Below are 18,127 nucleotides of genomic sequence, written 5' to 3'. Positions count from 1 at the left end.
TACAAAAGAATATTTAACAAGAATACCAGTCTTTAGCATTCACTTAAAAAAGAAGAATATTATAAATCGACAAAATTTAAATCTTTTATTCGAGTTTTATAAAATACTTAATTAAACTTTCTACATAACTTTTACCATGCTATCTCTTTCGACGTTTTCTGTACATTCAAACACACGTATGTTAATTGCCTCTGTACATTCAAACACACGTATGTTAATTGCCTCTGTACATCCAAACACACTTATGTTAATTGCCTCTGTACATTCAAAAACACGTATGTTAATTGCCCCTGTACATTCAAAAACACGTATGTTAATTGCCTCTGTACATTCAAAAACACGTATATTAATTGCCTCTGTACATTCAAAAACACGTATATTAATTGCCTCTGTACATTCAAAAAACACGTATGTTAATTGCCTCTGTACATTCAAAAACACGTATGTTAATTGCCTCTGTACATTCAAAAACACGTATGTTAATTGCCTCTGTACATTCAAAAACACGTATGTTAATTGCCTCTGTACATTCAAAAACACGTATGTTAATTGCCTCTGTACATTCAAAAACACGTATGTTAATTGCCTCTGTACATTCAAAAACACGTATGTTAATTGCCTCTGTACATTCAAAAACACGTATGTTAATTGTTGTCTTGAATTAGCAATAAGCTGAGCGCCAACAGTAAATGGGCTTATCTATAGATAAAACAGTTGTCACCTTTTCCGTCTTAAAAGTTAAAATTTTTTCTAGCTATGATGAAGTGTCCATTTTGCTATAATTTACTGGCCTGTTTGAGCATGAACGAAACCTCTCCAATGTTCCCGGCCAGTCTGACCATAGTCAATCATATTCCAATAGGTACAGCTAATCTTACCATAAAGAGAGAGAGTTATCATTTTCGTGACATCGTTTCCAATTCCGTTACTTCCTGTGCACTTATAATTTCCAGTGTCTTCTTGCTGAACACTGGTAATGATAAGAGATCCATTTATAGCAACCTGGAAATGTTCTTTAAAAGTCATCGACTTGACCTCCGCTGTCCCTGAATCTGAATAAATTGTAAAAAAGATAATTTTTTACTAAATACCAAAAACTTAAATAAATTTAAAGAATCTTCAAATTATTATTTTTTGCTTAACATTTAAAACTTACCGGTTGTCGGGTGAAACGTCCATCTTACAATAGGCTTAGGATATCCTCCAACAATGCAATCTAACGTTACACTGTTCCCAACAGAAACCGAGACACTGGTTGGCTCCCTGATCCATTTAGGGCCAACTATAATTTAAGTAAAACCATAAATAAAAACACTTAGTAAAAGACATACCTGTTCTACAAAGTTCGGCTGTTTAAAGTAAAATTCAGAATAATTATTACTTTCTAGACATAAACAACTTTTCAAATAAATTGTAGAGTTTCAACTCTCTGTCACACACATTTATTTTTGCCTTCTTATAAACTGACACAAAATAAATTATGTCACTAAAAGTAACAGTTATTTTATTATCAAAGTCATTTTCCTTCAGTTATGTAACAAAGTTATGTAGTTTTCTCATTACCCATATCCACCCAATAAAGGTTGAAATCATCGAGAAAATATTAATAATCGTTTCACATCAGCACAGAACGCACCACTAGGTTCAATATTTGAGTTTTAAGAGCAGTAAGGTAAAGATATGTTTTTTAACCAAATAATTGTTGAAGTATCAACATCACTCACGATCTCATGGCACAGTCCAGGAAATGACTAAAATATCATGTGTGTGTGTGTGTGTGTACTTATTTGTGAAAAATAAAGACTAATCTTTATATTCTACAGAAAAATGGGGAGCATAAGGTGACCTTTTCCCCTCTCCTTCCTCACCACTATATAAATTATTATGAATATATTGATTAAACACAGGATTTACATTTATCCCTAAGAACACGTTTGGGACGGACTGACGATGTCGTTTTTAAATTGGAAATATAATCATCTGAATGTGATAAATATGGTACGTTAAACTGACGGAAACTATTATTCACAGCAAGTGCCTTTTTTATATAAAAATTACGGCACTCCTATTCCAATTATTTGATTGGATAAACGTGGTACGAAAAATGGCGGGAAAATATCAATATTCACAGCACGTAACGTTTTATCAAAATGAAGTCCCTCCTACTTTTATTTTTACTGGTCTTAGACCAAACTGTTCATATATTATGATGTGTCACATCCATCGTTACAACTTCAAAATAATGTCAAGTTATAAAACACAAATACAATTGTATGGAAATATGTTATCTTATCAGGTGTTGAAAAGTGTTCACGAGATAGTGTGACAGTCAACAATCATCCTTCCACACGGATATATTTCAGTAGTCATTAAGATAATTTAAAGACGTATGTCCACGTATCAAATGAAGTCATTTCATTAAAACATTCCCGAATTATGGCGGTACACGTTCATTCATACTTATATTAATGAAAGAGAAAGACCATATTTAAGGACTAAAAAAATCAGTTCATCACACGCAAAAATTCCGTAAAATTGGTCAAATTGGTTTACGTAAAGAAATATTATTCCTACTTTCAGTTATGATGCTTCGCCGGATTTTCTTTTCCCGAATTATAAAACTTTTAAGTAGAAGCTTGTTTGCCTGTTTCAGAATTTTCGCACAAACTATATAAACAAGGTCTATCTTCTCACAAAACCTTATAAACAATGTCTATCTGCGTATAGCTGTCCTTAATTTCGAACTGATAGGCTAGACAGAAGGAACATAATCAGCAGTACTACTGAGTTACAAAGTTTTGGCGACACCTAGCTGACCCAAAGTGGGGAGCAACGCGGAACATGAACCTTTGTATTTGCATAAGAGCGCATATATATATATATATATATATACCTATACTACATGAGATGTGTTCGTTTCTCTTAATTGTTTAAAGTCATAAATGCCAGCTTTTTCCCCCCTCACCGAGTGATTTTCTGATTATTTTGAAATACGTCTTTTGGTTGGTTGGTTTTGAATTTCGTGTAAAGTTACACGAGGGCTATCTGCGTTAGCCATCCATAAATTAGCAGTGTAAGACTAGAGGGAAGACAGCTAGTCATCACCACCTACCGCCAACTCGTGGGCTACTCTTTTACCAACGAATAGTGGGTTTTACCGTCACATTATAACGCTGAAAGGGCGAGCATGTTTGGTGTGACGGGGATTCGAACCCGCGACCCGCAGATTGCGAGTCGACTACCCTAACCACCTGGCTGTATAGAAGGACAGCACCGATAGTTTTTATAAGTATTTGTTTTAGCGCGAACCGAAAAACAGGCTATTTTTTCTGTGCACATCGCAGGGATCATTCTGAATTTTAGCATCATAAACCTGCTGGAGGAGATGGAGATGTACACACTTTGACAGCAAGAACAATTAAATTAACAGTGTAGAAAACAACATCAGTAATTAACTATAAAATTTAAATTATGGTAAATATTGTAACATCAGCTCCTCTATAAATCGTTGAGATCGATAAAAATATGTTAAGTCCAAACGATGTAAAGAAAAATGAAATAAACAAAAAAACATCAAACACTCATTCTAATAAACTGACTTTTTGATGTTCAAATTTTAAACTTAATCGACCTGCAACGCAAGTATGAAAATACTGAGGAGGTATTGACGTATGCAACAATTCAAGACATACTCTTGACGATTCAGTGGAGATTACATACTTCAGAAAATATTTACGTAGTCTGTCGTACCTCTATAAACTATCCCTTCTCATCAGCTTTACTTTCCAAGTTGCTCTACCAGTAACGTATATGTGGTTAGTATTAGCTATCTATCTTTCAAAGAGTGACTCCCTGCCAAGTGATGTTGATATATGCAGCTCTACAATACTTAGGGGCTCATAAAAATGGTAACGGGAAGAGTCAGGCATATCAAACACAGAATCATACGTTAAAATAAAACGCTATAACGCGAACAATAGTGTTCGTATAACCTCATACAACGCTATAGCGTGAACAATGGTGCCTGTATAACTTCGTTATTTTAATTCTGCGTTACCTACCGTGAACAATAGATTTGTTAGGAACTACAGAGCTCACCTGGTATAGTGAGTGATGTGGTAAACTGATCAGAGCCATGATGATTTCTCACGATGCAGGTGTAATTTCCAATGTCCTTCTCTCCAACAGAACTCACTTTCAACAGAGAATAATCCTCAAATGTCTTTATGTCCACCAGAGGGCGCTTCATCAGTGGATGCCCATCTTTTAGCCACTGAAACTGTAATGGTCGTTCGCCTTCTGTTGGTGTACAAATTGCCTTTACAGTCTGGCCTTCATGCAGGGTTTTGGGAAAAGTAAAAGGTTGAAGCTTTGGTGCACCTGTAAGGAAGTGTACATCCAACTGATTTATTGGTACCCGACTTAGATCTCACTACATTCATACGATTTTATCCACTTAATATCTAATCATATATTTAATTTTTACACCACCTTTATAAGAAGTTAACAACTACCTGCTAACTTGTACTTCATACACAATTGGCCCACTTTTAAAAAGCTTTAATTGTGAATGTTTCATGAAGATTCACAACGACCTTGTTTCTTTAAATACCTAGAACTTGCGACTGTCTTAAATATCACATGTTCTATTATATTTTTTAAATAAATTATTTCGTTTTCAGACAGCTTACTGGTGTATGCATGTTAGTAAAAGATAAAGAACAAAACCTACCTGTTCCACACACAAGTGAAGCCAGAGACAGCAGGCACAGGGTAAAAAACGATGTTATCTCCATTCCAGTCAGATTCTCAAACTTCTTACGAAGCGGGGCGAGCGTAATATTTTACCGTCAGCTTACACGAGTTTCCCGTCGAAATTTCCACGGTGAACTGGACAAGATATAGCCTAATGGTTGAGTTTTGGTTTGTGTTAAATAATGACGAATGTACAAAGAGAAACCGTTCAGGAGAACTGATCAATCCACAAACTTCATGTTTGATAATTAGCTTATTTCATAATTTGGCTAAGAAAAAACCGGCAGCAATCAAACGGTAAAGAAGGGAGAGATGAGTAGGGCTGTCATAAGTGTCTAAGGTGGAACAGCAGCGCCACTGCAGTTTTGGCGTGCTATAATAATCTGTTTGGTAAAGACGACACTCTTTGTTAAGTTATATAATATAGTTGTAACATTATAGAATATTCGTGTCTTCTAATTTTGCTCTAAACGTGTCTTTAAAATGACAAGAATCGTGCACGTGCAATGTTTTGTAAATTACTGAGTCAATAAAAATAACTTGAATTCTATATTTTGCTATCTGTTTAAATACATATTCAATTTATGCCACGAACTGCTCGTGCTTATATATAAAAATAATATAAGATACTTAATCATTAATACGTCACTAAATGTCGAAAATATGGTATGAATCTGTAAGCTTTGTACAACGGTAACAACGTACAGATGTTTACTTGTTTATGATAATTATCTGCATAAATAAATTAATTGATGTAAAACAGGTTTGTATATGAACACGTTTACTGACGTAAAACAGGTCTGTATTTCAACATGAATACCAACACTTGTAGAGTTTAATTTTTATTGCTGTCTATATAGTATATAATTATTTGAATATAAGTTGAAGAAGGTTCAAGGTTTAATAGAAAACCCCAATTTCACCTCTTACAGTCAGCAATACAGTTTTGTCAATATCTGTTCCGACTCCGGTCGATGCGTGGCAAGAATAATAACCAGCATCTTCAGCCTGAGCGTCACTGACGACAAGAGCGCCATCTCGAAGTGTTCTGGCTCTAGTTTCAGGTAACCCAATAACGCTCGAATCTGCCACACCCTCTGAAAATAAAATAACACGAGTTGATTGTAAACATGTTTTAATAAACTTTAAAACGCTAAAGTAAGTTATTAGACATAACACTATACATACATATATAAACAAATATTAGGGATTTTTAGATCACTTCTTGCAGAAATATTAGAGATTAAATAGTAATTTAATTCAAAGGAATCTTAAGTTTATAAATTTTTATTTCTTTGATATCGTTCAGCTTTTATATCTTACTATAAAATGGTAAAACACCGATTTTATCTAAATTTTGTATTTTTTTGGCTAAGAAATTGGTTTCGTTAAAATATACTTTACTTTTGATACATATCTATAAAAATATCTTTACGACATAAGACTAAATTCTGTGAATTTTTCTTCTTTAACTACGTGATTTACCTATTTTAAACTGAAGTTGATTTCAGGGTGATCAAAAGGATATCTATAAAAATATCTCTACGACATAAGACTAAATTCTGTGAATTTTTCTTCTTTAACTACGTGATTTACCTACTTTAAACTGAAGTTGATTTCAGGGTGATCAAAAGGAAGATTTACTTGTTTTTGAATAACGTAAAGTCTCTTGTAATCAGAAACAAAATAAATATTGAGCAACAGAATCTAAAACTTAATAATATACAGGGCTACACTGAAACGAACAGTGTCATTATGACACTTTATAGTTTACCGGGCTACACTGAAATGAACAGTGTCATTATGACATTTTATAATTTACAGGGCTACACTGAAACGAACAGTGTCATTATGACATTTTATAATTTACAGGGCTACACTGAAACGAACAGTGTCATTATGACACTTTATAGTTTACAGGGTTAGCCCTGTAAACTATAAAGTGTCATAATGACACTGTACGTTTCAGTGTAGCCCTGTAAATTATAAAATGTCATAATGACACTGTTCGTTTCAGTGTAGCCCGGTAAACTATAAGTGTCATAATGACTGTTCGTTTCAGTGTAGCCCTGTAAACTATAAGTGTCATAATGACACTGTTCGTTTCAGTGTACACTGAAACGAACAGTGTCATTATGACGAAGTTCTATTAATGTCACAAAACCTGTTTAATTTTGTTTTGGGGTGAAACTTATTTAGACTTATAGAATAATAACATTCCGAAAATTCATTTATTACATGAAAAATAAACAAATTTTACAGCGCGTTTCCTGAAGAAACGCATATATATAGAGAACGAGTTAGATTAATATATCAATTGACCCAAATTATACAATTTCTCGAAGGTTTAAAACTAGTTTATGAAAAAAAACCAAAATATTTAGCTTTGAGTCTTTACAAAGATTAAGTAAGATTAATGTATGGATTTACGACTAATCTAAATCTCTTAGGCTGGCCGAATCTCGTGAGATATTTGGTTTACTGCCGAAAATATCGTTAACAGGGAGGGTAACCAACTGATGAAACAATGCATTCTCATCATTGGAAGTAAGAACGGTATGTTTAATTAGCCATACTTATTATTGGAATTATTTTTATTTTTGACCTAAGTAGGTGGCTGTATCTTATCAGAAGTTAATATCAATTTATACATTTGTCCAACAAGAATCTGAAAAGCGATATATTACTTACCTAATACTAAACAAAAGGTAAGGCCCGATATCACCCAATTAATTAATAAAACTAATTAATCGATTAGTTAAGCATACTTGACTCTCTTTTCCACTGTATAACCGGTTTCGGATACCCTAGAGCGGCACAGTTGAAGATAGCCTTTTCTCCAATACTAACAACAACATCTTGAGGTTCGTGACTCCAGCGGGGAGGGCCTAGAGGTGAACACAACATAAGTAACTGAAGTCACAGCAAACGAACATAAAAACTGTATGAAAGTCAGAAGCTAGCCAATGTATAACTATCTTGATTGAGATGTAAGGACTTGTAAAGGTATATTACCGGGTGGATCTAAAATAAACGTAATAATATTTAGCATCCATAATGTAAATTTATGAAAAAAATACAAATATAATTACTGACAAAAAAGTATATAAAAACACAAAACAAGATTACAATGACAGTAACAATTGTTATTAAATGGCAACATAGGTCAAAGCCTTTAAGAAATCACATAGAAAAAAGGTTTAATACAAAAAATTCAAAATAATGTTGTAAACGGCATATTTGAGTACACGTTAAATATATGATTTATTTAAGGAGTACATATTTTACATCACAACTTATTTTACTCTGGCATTGAAATCAGAAGATAACCAGTTCAAGATTCTCTGAAAACTTAACAAAATGTACTATTACTATTGTGGAGCGATTAGCAACATGATAGGTGAAATTTAGAGGTTCTTAGAGAAAAAAAAATGGGGGGAAATTTCCTCAACAAAATATTTTTATACATAATGATTCTGATCTAATTTCACCACATGTTTGTAGATACAAAAATGGCGAAAAAGACTTACCTTTCACTAATAACTCTGAGGAAAAGCTGTCTTTCCCTCCCGGATTTGTTGCTACACAAGTATAGTTTCCAATGTCATTTACATTCACTTTATTTATCATTAGAACCGAGAGCCTTCCAATGGTGTGAATTGTCCAATGACTTTGTGGTTGAATGACATTTCCGTTTTTTAACCAACTAAATTTGACTGGATTACCACCTTCTTCCAAACCACAGGTAACCTGTATTGTTTTTCCTTCTTCTGTTACTTCAGGAAAAGAAAATGGCTGGATTTTCACCGGAACTAAAAGGGAAATGTTTCAAAAGACTCGTATTTGCCAATGAAAATACAGTTAGAAAAAAAAAAGCTTTAAATAAGAGAACAAAATTACATTATAGTAGATTAGACAATTATACGACTTACTAATAATAATAAGTACTATGGCTAGTTTTACCAATACTTAGCTCAATAATCAATACGTAAAATATGCAAGTTTTATGAACAACCGGCCTACTACAAACAAATGTTTGAGGAATATGTTCATAGTTTGACTTATGCTCAAGTGTATTAGACAGAAACTTAAAACTGTCACAAGTAGTTTCTTGTAATTTTGTTATAAAGGACTATGGATATTCGATTAAAATAAATAGTTACGTGTAATGTAAAGAAACGAATACAGCTATTTACGAAAATTGAAATCTACTTTTATTATTTATCTGATACTTGAAAATCAAGGCAGAAATTTCGACAATATAGGAAAATTATTTTCCTGAGATTTGATCTAAATCTGGGAAGCAGAAATTAAAAGATATAATAAACAGGGGCAGAAAGGACCAAATCACAGGATTTCTCAAGGAACTATTTGATTTTGTTAATCAAATTTAATTTATAACATACAATAGCTATATAAGATGAAGAAGGTAATTATAAAAAACATTAAACATACACCAGACTTTCTGTGTGTTAGATACAGTGGGTAAATTACATGTATTTATACTATCTAAAAATAGTGTCCCAAACGCAGAGGGCGCTTTTTAGGCTGTCGTATATTACTTTAACATTGTATTTAAAATAAAAAAGGAGAACAAATTTAATTCAAATGTAAGCATTAGAACCATAATTTAATCTCTTGTTGTATTTTGCACAAAAAATTAAATAAATTTAATGAAAAAATTGGACCCCATCTGTAATATTTCTAAACTCACGACATTAAGTTATTCAAAATAATTTATTCTACAGTAGTTTAATTCTATTTAACAGACACTTACCATGCGCATAAGCAAAAAATGTTTTGGCAAAGATCATCAGGACGACACAGAGGATCTTTTGAAGAAAATGTAGGTAAAAACACTTCCAGGATCGCATGATCATTGCGGACGTTTTCTTCTTTGGGATTATACGGGAAATTTTTAACACGTAATATTATATTTTCCCACAAAATCCAGTGCTATTGGTGCAAACATATGAAATAGAGTAAAAAATCGCGGTCCAATTCACCATTAGATTAACAATAACCACCGCCAAGAACGTTGATTATAAGACTTATAGAATATGGCGATTCTAACAAAACGACAAAAAAATACAATGTTATTATGACAGCGCCACATAGCGTGAAATGTTAAAAGTACAAATACTTCAAAAATCTTTTAAAAATATTCTTTGAATGTTTAAACACTTCAATTAAATGTAAACAGTTTCAATCATCTTAAGCGGGGAAGGAGAAATTAGCTTCAACCATCTTATAAGCCGTAAAAAACTACAGGAAATATAACCTTAACATTTTAAAGGAAATACTAGTTCATTGTAATCCAGTTAATTCAAAAATGCGAAATTTGCAGCATTGAGAGAATGTTCTTTCACAAGCCTTAGAAATATCACGAGATTATCACCCAAATCTTTGTAATTTCATAAATCTGTGAGTAAATCAGCAACAGATAATGAGGCCAGAATCTCAAGAGTAAAAATTCAAAGTGATCATTATCCTCACCCTCAATAGACGAATGATGTTTAAAACTACAACCACTAAATCTCTATAATGACAAAAACAATTTTATGGTACTTCGTAAAAGCATTTTCAGATCACTTTTTTAAAGCATAAGATTTTATTCAACATCTACATTGTTAAACAAACACTTCCAAGTTTTTACCCTTTATTCTGATTTCTATTCTTTTTTGCAACGAATTTCCAAATCCATTTTCCACGGTACATGTATAGTAGCCTGCGTTATTTCTTTGCACGTTTACCAAACGCAACGTTCCTTCTTTATCAACAGAGTCTTGAAGATCGCCAAATAAATCACCTGATTCTTCTCCTAAATAAATTTAAAATGCTGATGGTTATAACATTTTACATAATTATACAAAGAGCTATAACTACTTTAAAAAATTAAAACATATTCTAAAGTCAATAATTAGCAATACTAGTTCGTGGGATAAAATACTATAATTGTCTTGGGAAACATCTTAAATACAGGTCACATCTCCACTGGAGTAACGTTTTACAAATCCTATTCCCAACTATTCCTTATTAATACAGAACAATAATAACTGTTTACTTACCATTTTCTTTAGTCCAATCAACAGAGGGAGCTGGCGAACCATACGCAGAGCACTGAATTACAACCGATTCCCCATACGCAACCTCAGCATCAACAGGTTCTTTTTTCCAGGTCGGTGGACCTACGGTATATTAAAGTAAAGTGTGAATAACGAAGGATACGAGTAGTAATTATGCTATAGTAGGTTTTACATTTAAAGGAATCCCAAAGAAATTTATATAATAATATAGGAATCCAGGACCTCGTTTAACATGTTAAACGGATGGGATGTATTTGAAGCCATATTCATCTCCAAGGAACTTGCTTTGAAATATTAACCCCTGAAAATTTTGTTAAGATTGACTAAGTAACACAGATTTACCAATGTAATGTATCATGGAGGTTAACAAAACTCCTACTAACCTTGTACCACTAAAGCAGCTGTGTGGCGGTCCATTCCAGCTGCATTCTTCACGATACAAGTATAATTTCCAGAATTAACAACTTTTACGCTATTTACTTCTAGCACCGAATATTTTGGTTTCGTGACGATTGTTGAATAAGATTTGGAAACAATAGGTAATCCGTCTTTTAACCATTTGAACTCCACATCCTTCTCACCTTCCTCTAGACCACAAACTACCTGAACACTTTTCCCTTCCTTTACTGTTTCGGGGAACTTGAAAGGTCGAATTTTCAAAGGCACTGGAAAGTAAATTTATTTACATTAAACAAACCATTGAATTTGTAAACGAAAATACTGTAAAAACGTAATCACTTACAGAACCATTTAATATATCATTTTAACCTTTATTATCAACTTTTCAACTTCGAGAATTAAGGTTTCGTCATTTATATTCATTGTTTATATATTAGTATTTATATTTTCATGAATAGGTAAGAGAGGAAACAAAAATACCCAAAGTATCACGCTGTCGGTTGTTCAAACTAAGCTAGGAAATATCATAAGGTAAGTCTAAAAAATTTTTCCATTACAATCAGTTTTTATCACAGAACTGATAAAAACGTAAAAAAATATTCAGCATTTACATTATATTCAATAGTAAAGTATATAAACAAAGTACAAGCTGAGAAGAAAATTGATTAATTTTCTTACATACCCTGAGCGTTGGCGTCCATCAACTTGGTAGTGTTCATCAAGACGACATCTACGATCCTTTGGAGAACCAGCATATAGACTGAACATTTCCAACTCTTCCAGATAACCATTATGAAATAATTATATGCAAGTAATTTGTGAAGCTACATTTATAAAAGTGATTTTATCTGTATTACCTAGAGGTTTCATTACTTCAAAATGAGTCGACGATATTCGGGATCTCGCGACACCATTACAAAAAACATCAGAAGGGAATATTATCGTACACTTTCTTTATGATATACTTTTCAAATATGGCGAACTTAAACTTGCGAGAGGAAAGTGATAATCCTCAAGCAGCGCCACACACCGTAATTTGTTGGAAACGCAAATAACTCACAAATATTGGTAAAAATGGCGACAATTTCACAAAAGCACACTCCTGTATGTTGACTACTTTAACAGGTGCATAAACAGCATCAAGACGCAAGGATGTTTTTTGTACTTATGGAACATAGGTAGCAAATACAAATTACAACTTAATAACGCAATGATATATATTTTTTTTCAAAGTGTTTCATAAATTTTATTTTAATTCAAAAAACATTTTCTAGAACTTACAAAGCAATAACAATCTGATAAAGCATTGCACTATGTTGTTAATTTCCGTAACATACAAAGCTATAACAGTTCTACCAAACAATCCAATATACCATATTATATGGTTATGGATTTATAAAATATAAAGTTCCTATAAAACAGAACTGCAACGTCTAATGATATGCGTTAAATTAGAGATTCCACAAAATCAAATGCTACAGTAGTTTAACAAATGCTTCGACGTTACCCTTCACTTTAATTTCTATAGTCTTTTGCAGTGGACTTCCAATTCCATTCTGCACTATGCAAGTGTATGATCCTTCATCGTTTCGTTGGACATCTTCTATACGAAATATTCCATCTCTATCTACAAACATTTGGAGGTCTTCCGCAGAAGTACCAGATGAGCTATCTACAAGTTACAGAATAAGGGTGGTAAATATCATACAGCTCAGTAATTATTATGCCTAAGTTGTTCATACCAGTCGACAAATCAACGAACAAAGAACAAAAAAACAAAAACGATATGAAGCTTTATCAAAACTATATTAAAAGTCACACTAGGTTAACAAGAGTTATGGGGTATTCAAAAAACAAAAATGTACACCATTCTGCAGTCTTACTGATTAAAATATAAATATTATTGAATATACCTTGTTTGTTTGCTAGGCAACAGTGACAAAGTGGAATAACAAATTGAATTAATAAAGTCACACACTACCTAATTTTGTCCACACAACAGAGGGCGCTGGTGATCCATAAGCAGAACATGGAAGAGCAACTGATTCTCCTACTCTAACTTCTGTATCAGAAGGTTCGTCTTTCCACGTCGGTGGCCCTAAGATATAAATCAAGTAGAAAAAAGAAAACCAACTTCTGTTCTGTAAACTGAAGTCTGCATATAAACCTAATTGTTTTTGTTTCTTTCATTACAGTACGGATTAAAACAACAATCCTTTAGCTCAGCGGACAAGCACTCAAAATTGTTCCAAACAACCACCATCTTGGATTTCAATATGGCCGCCATCTAAAAACCAGTAAATAACCACATATAATAAATTCAAAACAAGCTTCTAGCCATTACTAGTTTGCTGCTGCATCTGAAAATGAAGTGCACAACAGCCAAATCGTAAACAAAAAGGAAATAATTACTGTTATTTATTAAGCTTTATTTATGTAATTATTATAACATTTAAACAAGTAAAAATTGACTTTGAAACCTTTAAATGATATTTTAAATACATTTAACAGGGCACTAAGTAACACCAATACACCAGTTAATCATGTCAGGAGGATGATTTTAACGTATTTTCTCCCACAAGCATTACTTATAGTGGAAACTGATGTTGTAGTTTTTGAAATTGCTCATGTGCACATATTACATACGATAAATTATGGATTGCCTTTGGATTTGCCGCAAACATCTCATAAGCTCTGCACACAGCATTGGAATGATTTTGTTCTAATAACAATAAAGGTCCTGATCTTCTTTCAGACATTCAAGGGCTGCTTGGGCAAGTACAGCGGTACATTAACGTAGTGAACTGCTCCATCATAGCTAGATCTTTTTGCATGATTTCTTTTGGTGTTTCTGAACGGTTTGCAATTGCTGTGGTCACCTAAATGTATGCATTCTACTTCTCAAATGCAGTTTTCTTTCCTTATCCAAAGAAGGCTGACACTGTACTAATAGCCTACACCAATGTACACAAAGATATTATGAAGTACATCCCAATCATCACGGACTTTCGAAACATCAATCTGGCACAGAAACGCAGTGCAAATTAAGCTAACCTTGCAGAATTTGCTGAGACTTTTGCGTACTTTCTCGCAGGAGCATGGATGAATTCATTACAGAACTTTACAGTCACTGGTAGTTGTCCACAAAGATGTCCAATCTATCTTGATCCCAACCTCGTTCACCTGGACTTGGTAAATCCTGCTCAGGCAGTATTGATGCCCACATACATTACCAGTCTGGTAAACAACCCTTTACATTCTGTCCAAGAACAACCTCCATTGGACGGATGTTTTTTATGCTCCCGTTCCTTGGGCAAAGAATACTTGGTGAACCTGATTCGGATTAATAGTGTATTTGGATGAACCACGTGATTCAAATAACATAAATTACAGCAATGTATGGATACTTATTACCTCAAGTGTGTAGGCTATTTGTGTGCATAAAGTTTACATTTATATGGACGATGTTTCATATTACAGTACACACTTGACAAGTAAGCATCTTAATGCATATGCTATGTAATTTATATAATTTTTTTTTCAAGCCTTTTATATGTGGCTACTTAAACATGCTTCAATAGTTTTTTTCTTAACGTAGGAAAGATAACTAGGGATTCCAATATGGCCGCCATCTAAAAACCAGTATTATTACTAAAACTATATACTTCAAATGCATATAAGAGTGTCATTTAAATATCTAAACTTTGGCTTAAATGTAAATTTTCATATGGAAATTTAAGTTAAAGCAAAAATTATTACAGATTGTGTCCTAAACAGCCATCAACATGGATTCTACCATAGCCACGAACGAAAACCAACATAACTATATCCTTTTAATGTTCATAGAAGCGTCATATAATAGTTCAAACACACACACTGTCTTAGACAGTGTGCTTGATTCTAACAATTAAATAAAGGTATAGACCATTATAAATTTAAAGCACGCTGCTAGTTATTGCTAGTGTGCTGCTGCATCGGAAAATAAAGTGCACAACAGCCAACTCGTAAACAAGTAGGACACAATTACTGTTATTTATTCTTATTTTATCGAGTTTCACTTATGTAATAATTTTTACATTTAAACAAGTAAAATTACTTTTAAATCTTTAAATGATATCTTAAATATATTTAAAAGGGTACTAAGTAACACCATTACAGCATTGAATCATTTCAGAAAGATGATTTTAATGTATTTTTTCCCATAAGCATCACTTACAATGGACACTGATGTAGTTTTGAAAATTGCCTATGTACACAAGTTACACATCCAGGAATTATAGAATGCTTTTGGAATTGCCGAAAACGTCGCATACATCTCCTCACACAGCATTGCGAATGATTTTATTTCAAGCATATTTAAGGCACTCATTTTCTTTAACACATTCAAGGGCTGCAGTACTGTGTCAGTATTCTCTGAATGAGAAAAGAAAATTGCATTTGAGAACTGAAAGGCATATTTATGGAGCCACAGCATTTGCAAACCTTTCAGAAACACCACAAGAAATCATGCAGGAGAGTCGTGCTTTAACAGAACAGTTAACTACGTTAATGTGAAACTATACTTGCCCAATTATTAATGTTAACCAGGCTCACCAAGTTCTCTTTGCTCAAGGAAAGGAGCAAGAAAAACATCCATCCAATGCAGGTTGCTCTTGGGTAGAATGTAAAGAGTTGCTTATCAAACTGGTTATATATGTGGGCATCAATACTGTCTGAACAGGGTGTACCGACTCAGGTTAACGAGGATGGGAGCAAGCAGAACAAGGCTTGATGTCTCTGTGGACAACCCTACCAGTGGTTGTAAAGAACTATAATGAGCTCATCCATGCTCCTGCGAGAAAGTATGCAGGGTTAACCTGCTCCGCACTGCACCGAGTTTCTGTGCCAGATAAATGTTTCGAAAGTCCATGATGGTTGGGATATACTTCACATTGACTTTGTCTGTAATAATGTAGATCATACATGTATTTGGATGATCTACAATATGATCTAGCATAAGTTACAACAATGTTTGGATACTTTTTATTACTTCAAGTGTAATGGCTATTTGTGGGCGTGTGGGTGTGAGTAAAGTTTACATTTATGATGGATGATGTTTCACATTACAGTACACATTTGACAAGTGAGCATCTTAATGCATATGCTATGTAATTTATATAATATTTTATTTCAAAATTTTTGTATGAAGCTACAATAGTGTTTGTTAATATAGGAAAGATACCATTTAAGATTTTATTGTCATATGATCAAATTTATCAACTGAACTCACAATGCTTTTTGTATTATAAAGTGTTTTATACATTAACTTGTAGCCATATTGAAATTAGAAAGCTTAATACACTAAATTAAAGGTTATAATCAAACTCTCTCACCAGGAAAACGTGGTTTTCGGTAATAGGATAGAATTTCTATCTAGATTAAAAGCGTAAATTTGCACAACTGATTTTCGATGGTGACCATGTTGTAATTCAATATGGTGGCTGTTTGGAAAAAAAATTCGCAATAAATGTTGCTTTTACATAAACTTTAAATAGAAAACCTATACGTGTGCTAAATGTTAGATATTTAGATAATATTTCCACATGCATTTGACATATATGAGTAAGAGATGACTGCTGGTTGGAGCAACATCTGCAAAGGGTCTTGCTCTTATATGAAGCTCCATATGAAAATTTATATGTTTAGTAATTTTCCATTATGGTTTTATATTCTGATTTTTCAAGAGTACGCCAAATGAATTCGGGGCACTGCCAAATAAAATCGGAGAACTGACCCCGTGTGCGAGCGCCTAGCTGTTTGAACAATTTTGAACTTATATACTGGTCTACTTAGTTTTCTGAGGTGATTGCATGTACAAGAATAATAATTGAATATTCTTTTTCTGTATTTGACTGACGCATTAATACGACCGAAGCCATTTCGACAATACAGTGCTAATACAAATAAAAAGTTCAAGTTTTTTAAAATTCAACTGTTTTCACCATCTTTATTCGTGCGTTTATAAATAAATGGTCAAAATAATGATCAATTTATATCTAATGTAATAATGTAGATTACTTAGGTCTTCATATTAAAACGACAATAAACAGTTAATACTAACCCTGTACAGATAAGACCGCGGTGTGTCGATCTTTTCCAAAAGCATTCGCTGCAACACATGTAAAATTTCCTGAACCAGCAACTTTTACATTATCCATTTCTAATACTGAAAATGTTTCATGAGTAACTATAGTCCAGCGGGTCTCGGAAACAATCGGCACTTCGTCTTTGAACCATGTGAAATCCACTTCACCATCTCCTTCTTCCAAACCACAAGTCAGTTGAATTTTCTTCCCTTCTTCCACTAACTGGGGAAGCGTGAAAGGTCGAATCTTCAGAGGCACTGAAATAAATTCGAATGCAAATATAGTTTTGAATAGTACAGATTGAAAATAATTGTTAATGTAAGATCCCGGTCCTCGAGAAACCCACCCTTGGGGCTGCCATGCGTATTTTTTTTTAAAAAACTATAAAAAAAACAGGGAAAATGCGCAATAAGTGCGGAATGGTCTAAAAAGGCAAGAATAACTTTCAGAATTTAAAAATATTTTCTGGTGGCAGAGAAGTAGGCGAAAACAAGCGGCTACCTCCCGACTTTCCAGAAAATCAAAGGAAAGATTTGGAATGCTTTGATTTTAGCAAATATTAGATTTATTTTAGTTCCAATGGTGTTATTAATCAATTTCAATACATAATTAGTGAAAATAAACATGTTTTTAATTTTCTTCTAGTACGTCTTCAATCTCAATGTCGAAATCTTGGAACAGAACACTCTCTTCATCACACATTTCCATAAGAACATCTTGCTTTGCCTCTTCCTTCTCTTTTTAACTGGCTATTGGATCATT

The 18,127-nt window shown here is 33.2% G+C and overlaps 1 protein-coding gene across 6 annotated transcripts in view; it reads right to left on the bottom strand.

The window, feature by feature from the left end:
• LOC106463053 (Down syndrome cell adhesion molecule homolog) overlaps positions 1-18,127 on the bottom strand; it is a 65,887-nt gene that overhangs the window by 33,655 nt on the left and 14,105 nt on the right. Inside the window, exons 1-4 of one of the 6 annotated variants that reach the window (XM_022390465.1) lie at positions 11,923-12,211; positions 11,225-11,506; positions 10,824-10,943; positions 10,412-10,576 (exon numbers count right to left, since the gene is read on the bottom strand). The exons of 3 other annotated variants lie outside the window; for them this stretch is intronic. In XM_022390465.1, the coding sequence (XP_022246173.1) occupies positions 10,412-10,576; positions 10,824-10,943; positions 11,225-11,506; positions 11,923-12,031 (676 nt within the window). In that variant the 5' untranslated portion in view covers positions 12,032-12,211. Of the gene's footprint in view, positions 1-878; positions 1,053-1,156; positions 1,283-4,098; positions 4,381-4,732; positions 5,165-10,411; positions 10,577-10,823; positions 10,944-11,224; positions 11,507-11,922; positions 12,212-12,747; positions 12,913-13,221; positions 13,339-17,340; positions 17,623-18,127 lie in introns of those variants that run through there. 2 more of the 6 variants (XM_022390466.1, XM_022390467.1) reach the window with 2 other exon arrangements.

Source organism: Limulus polyphemus, unplaced genomic scaffold (genome assembly GCF_000517525.1).
Source record: "Limulus polyphemus unplaced genomic scaffold, Limulus_polyphemus-2.1.2 Scaffold1314, whole genome shotgun sequence".
Taxonomy (NCBI): domain Eukaryota; kingdom Metazoa; phylum Arthropoda; class Merostomata; order Xiphosura; family Limulidae; genus Limulus; species Limulus polyphemus.
The sequence above is the reverse complement of the archived record's forward strand: the minus strand, read 5'-3'. Positions and strand labels throughout refer to the sequence as shown.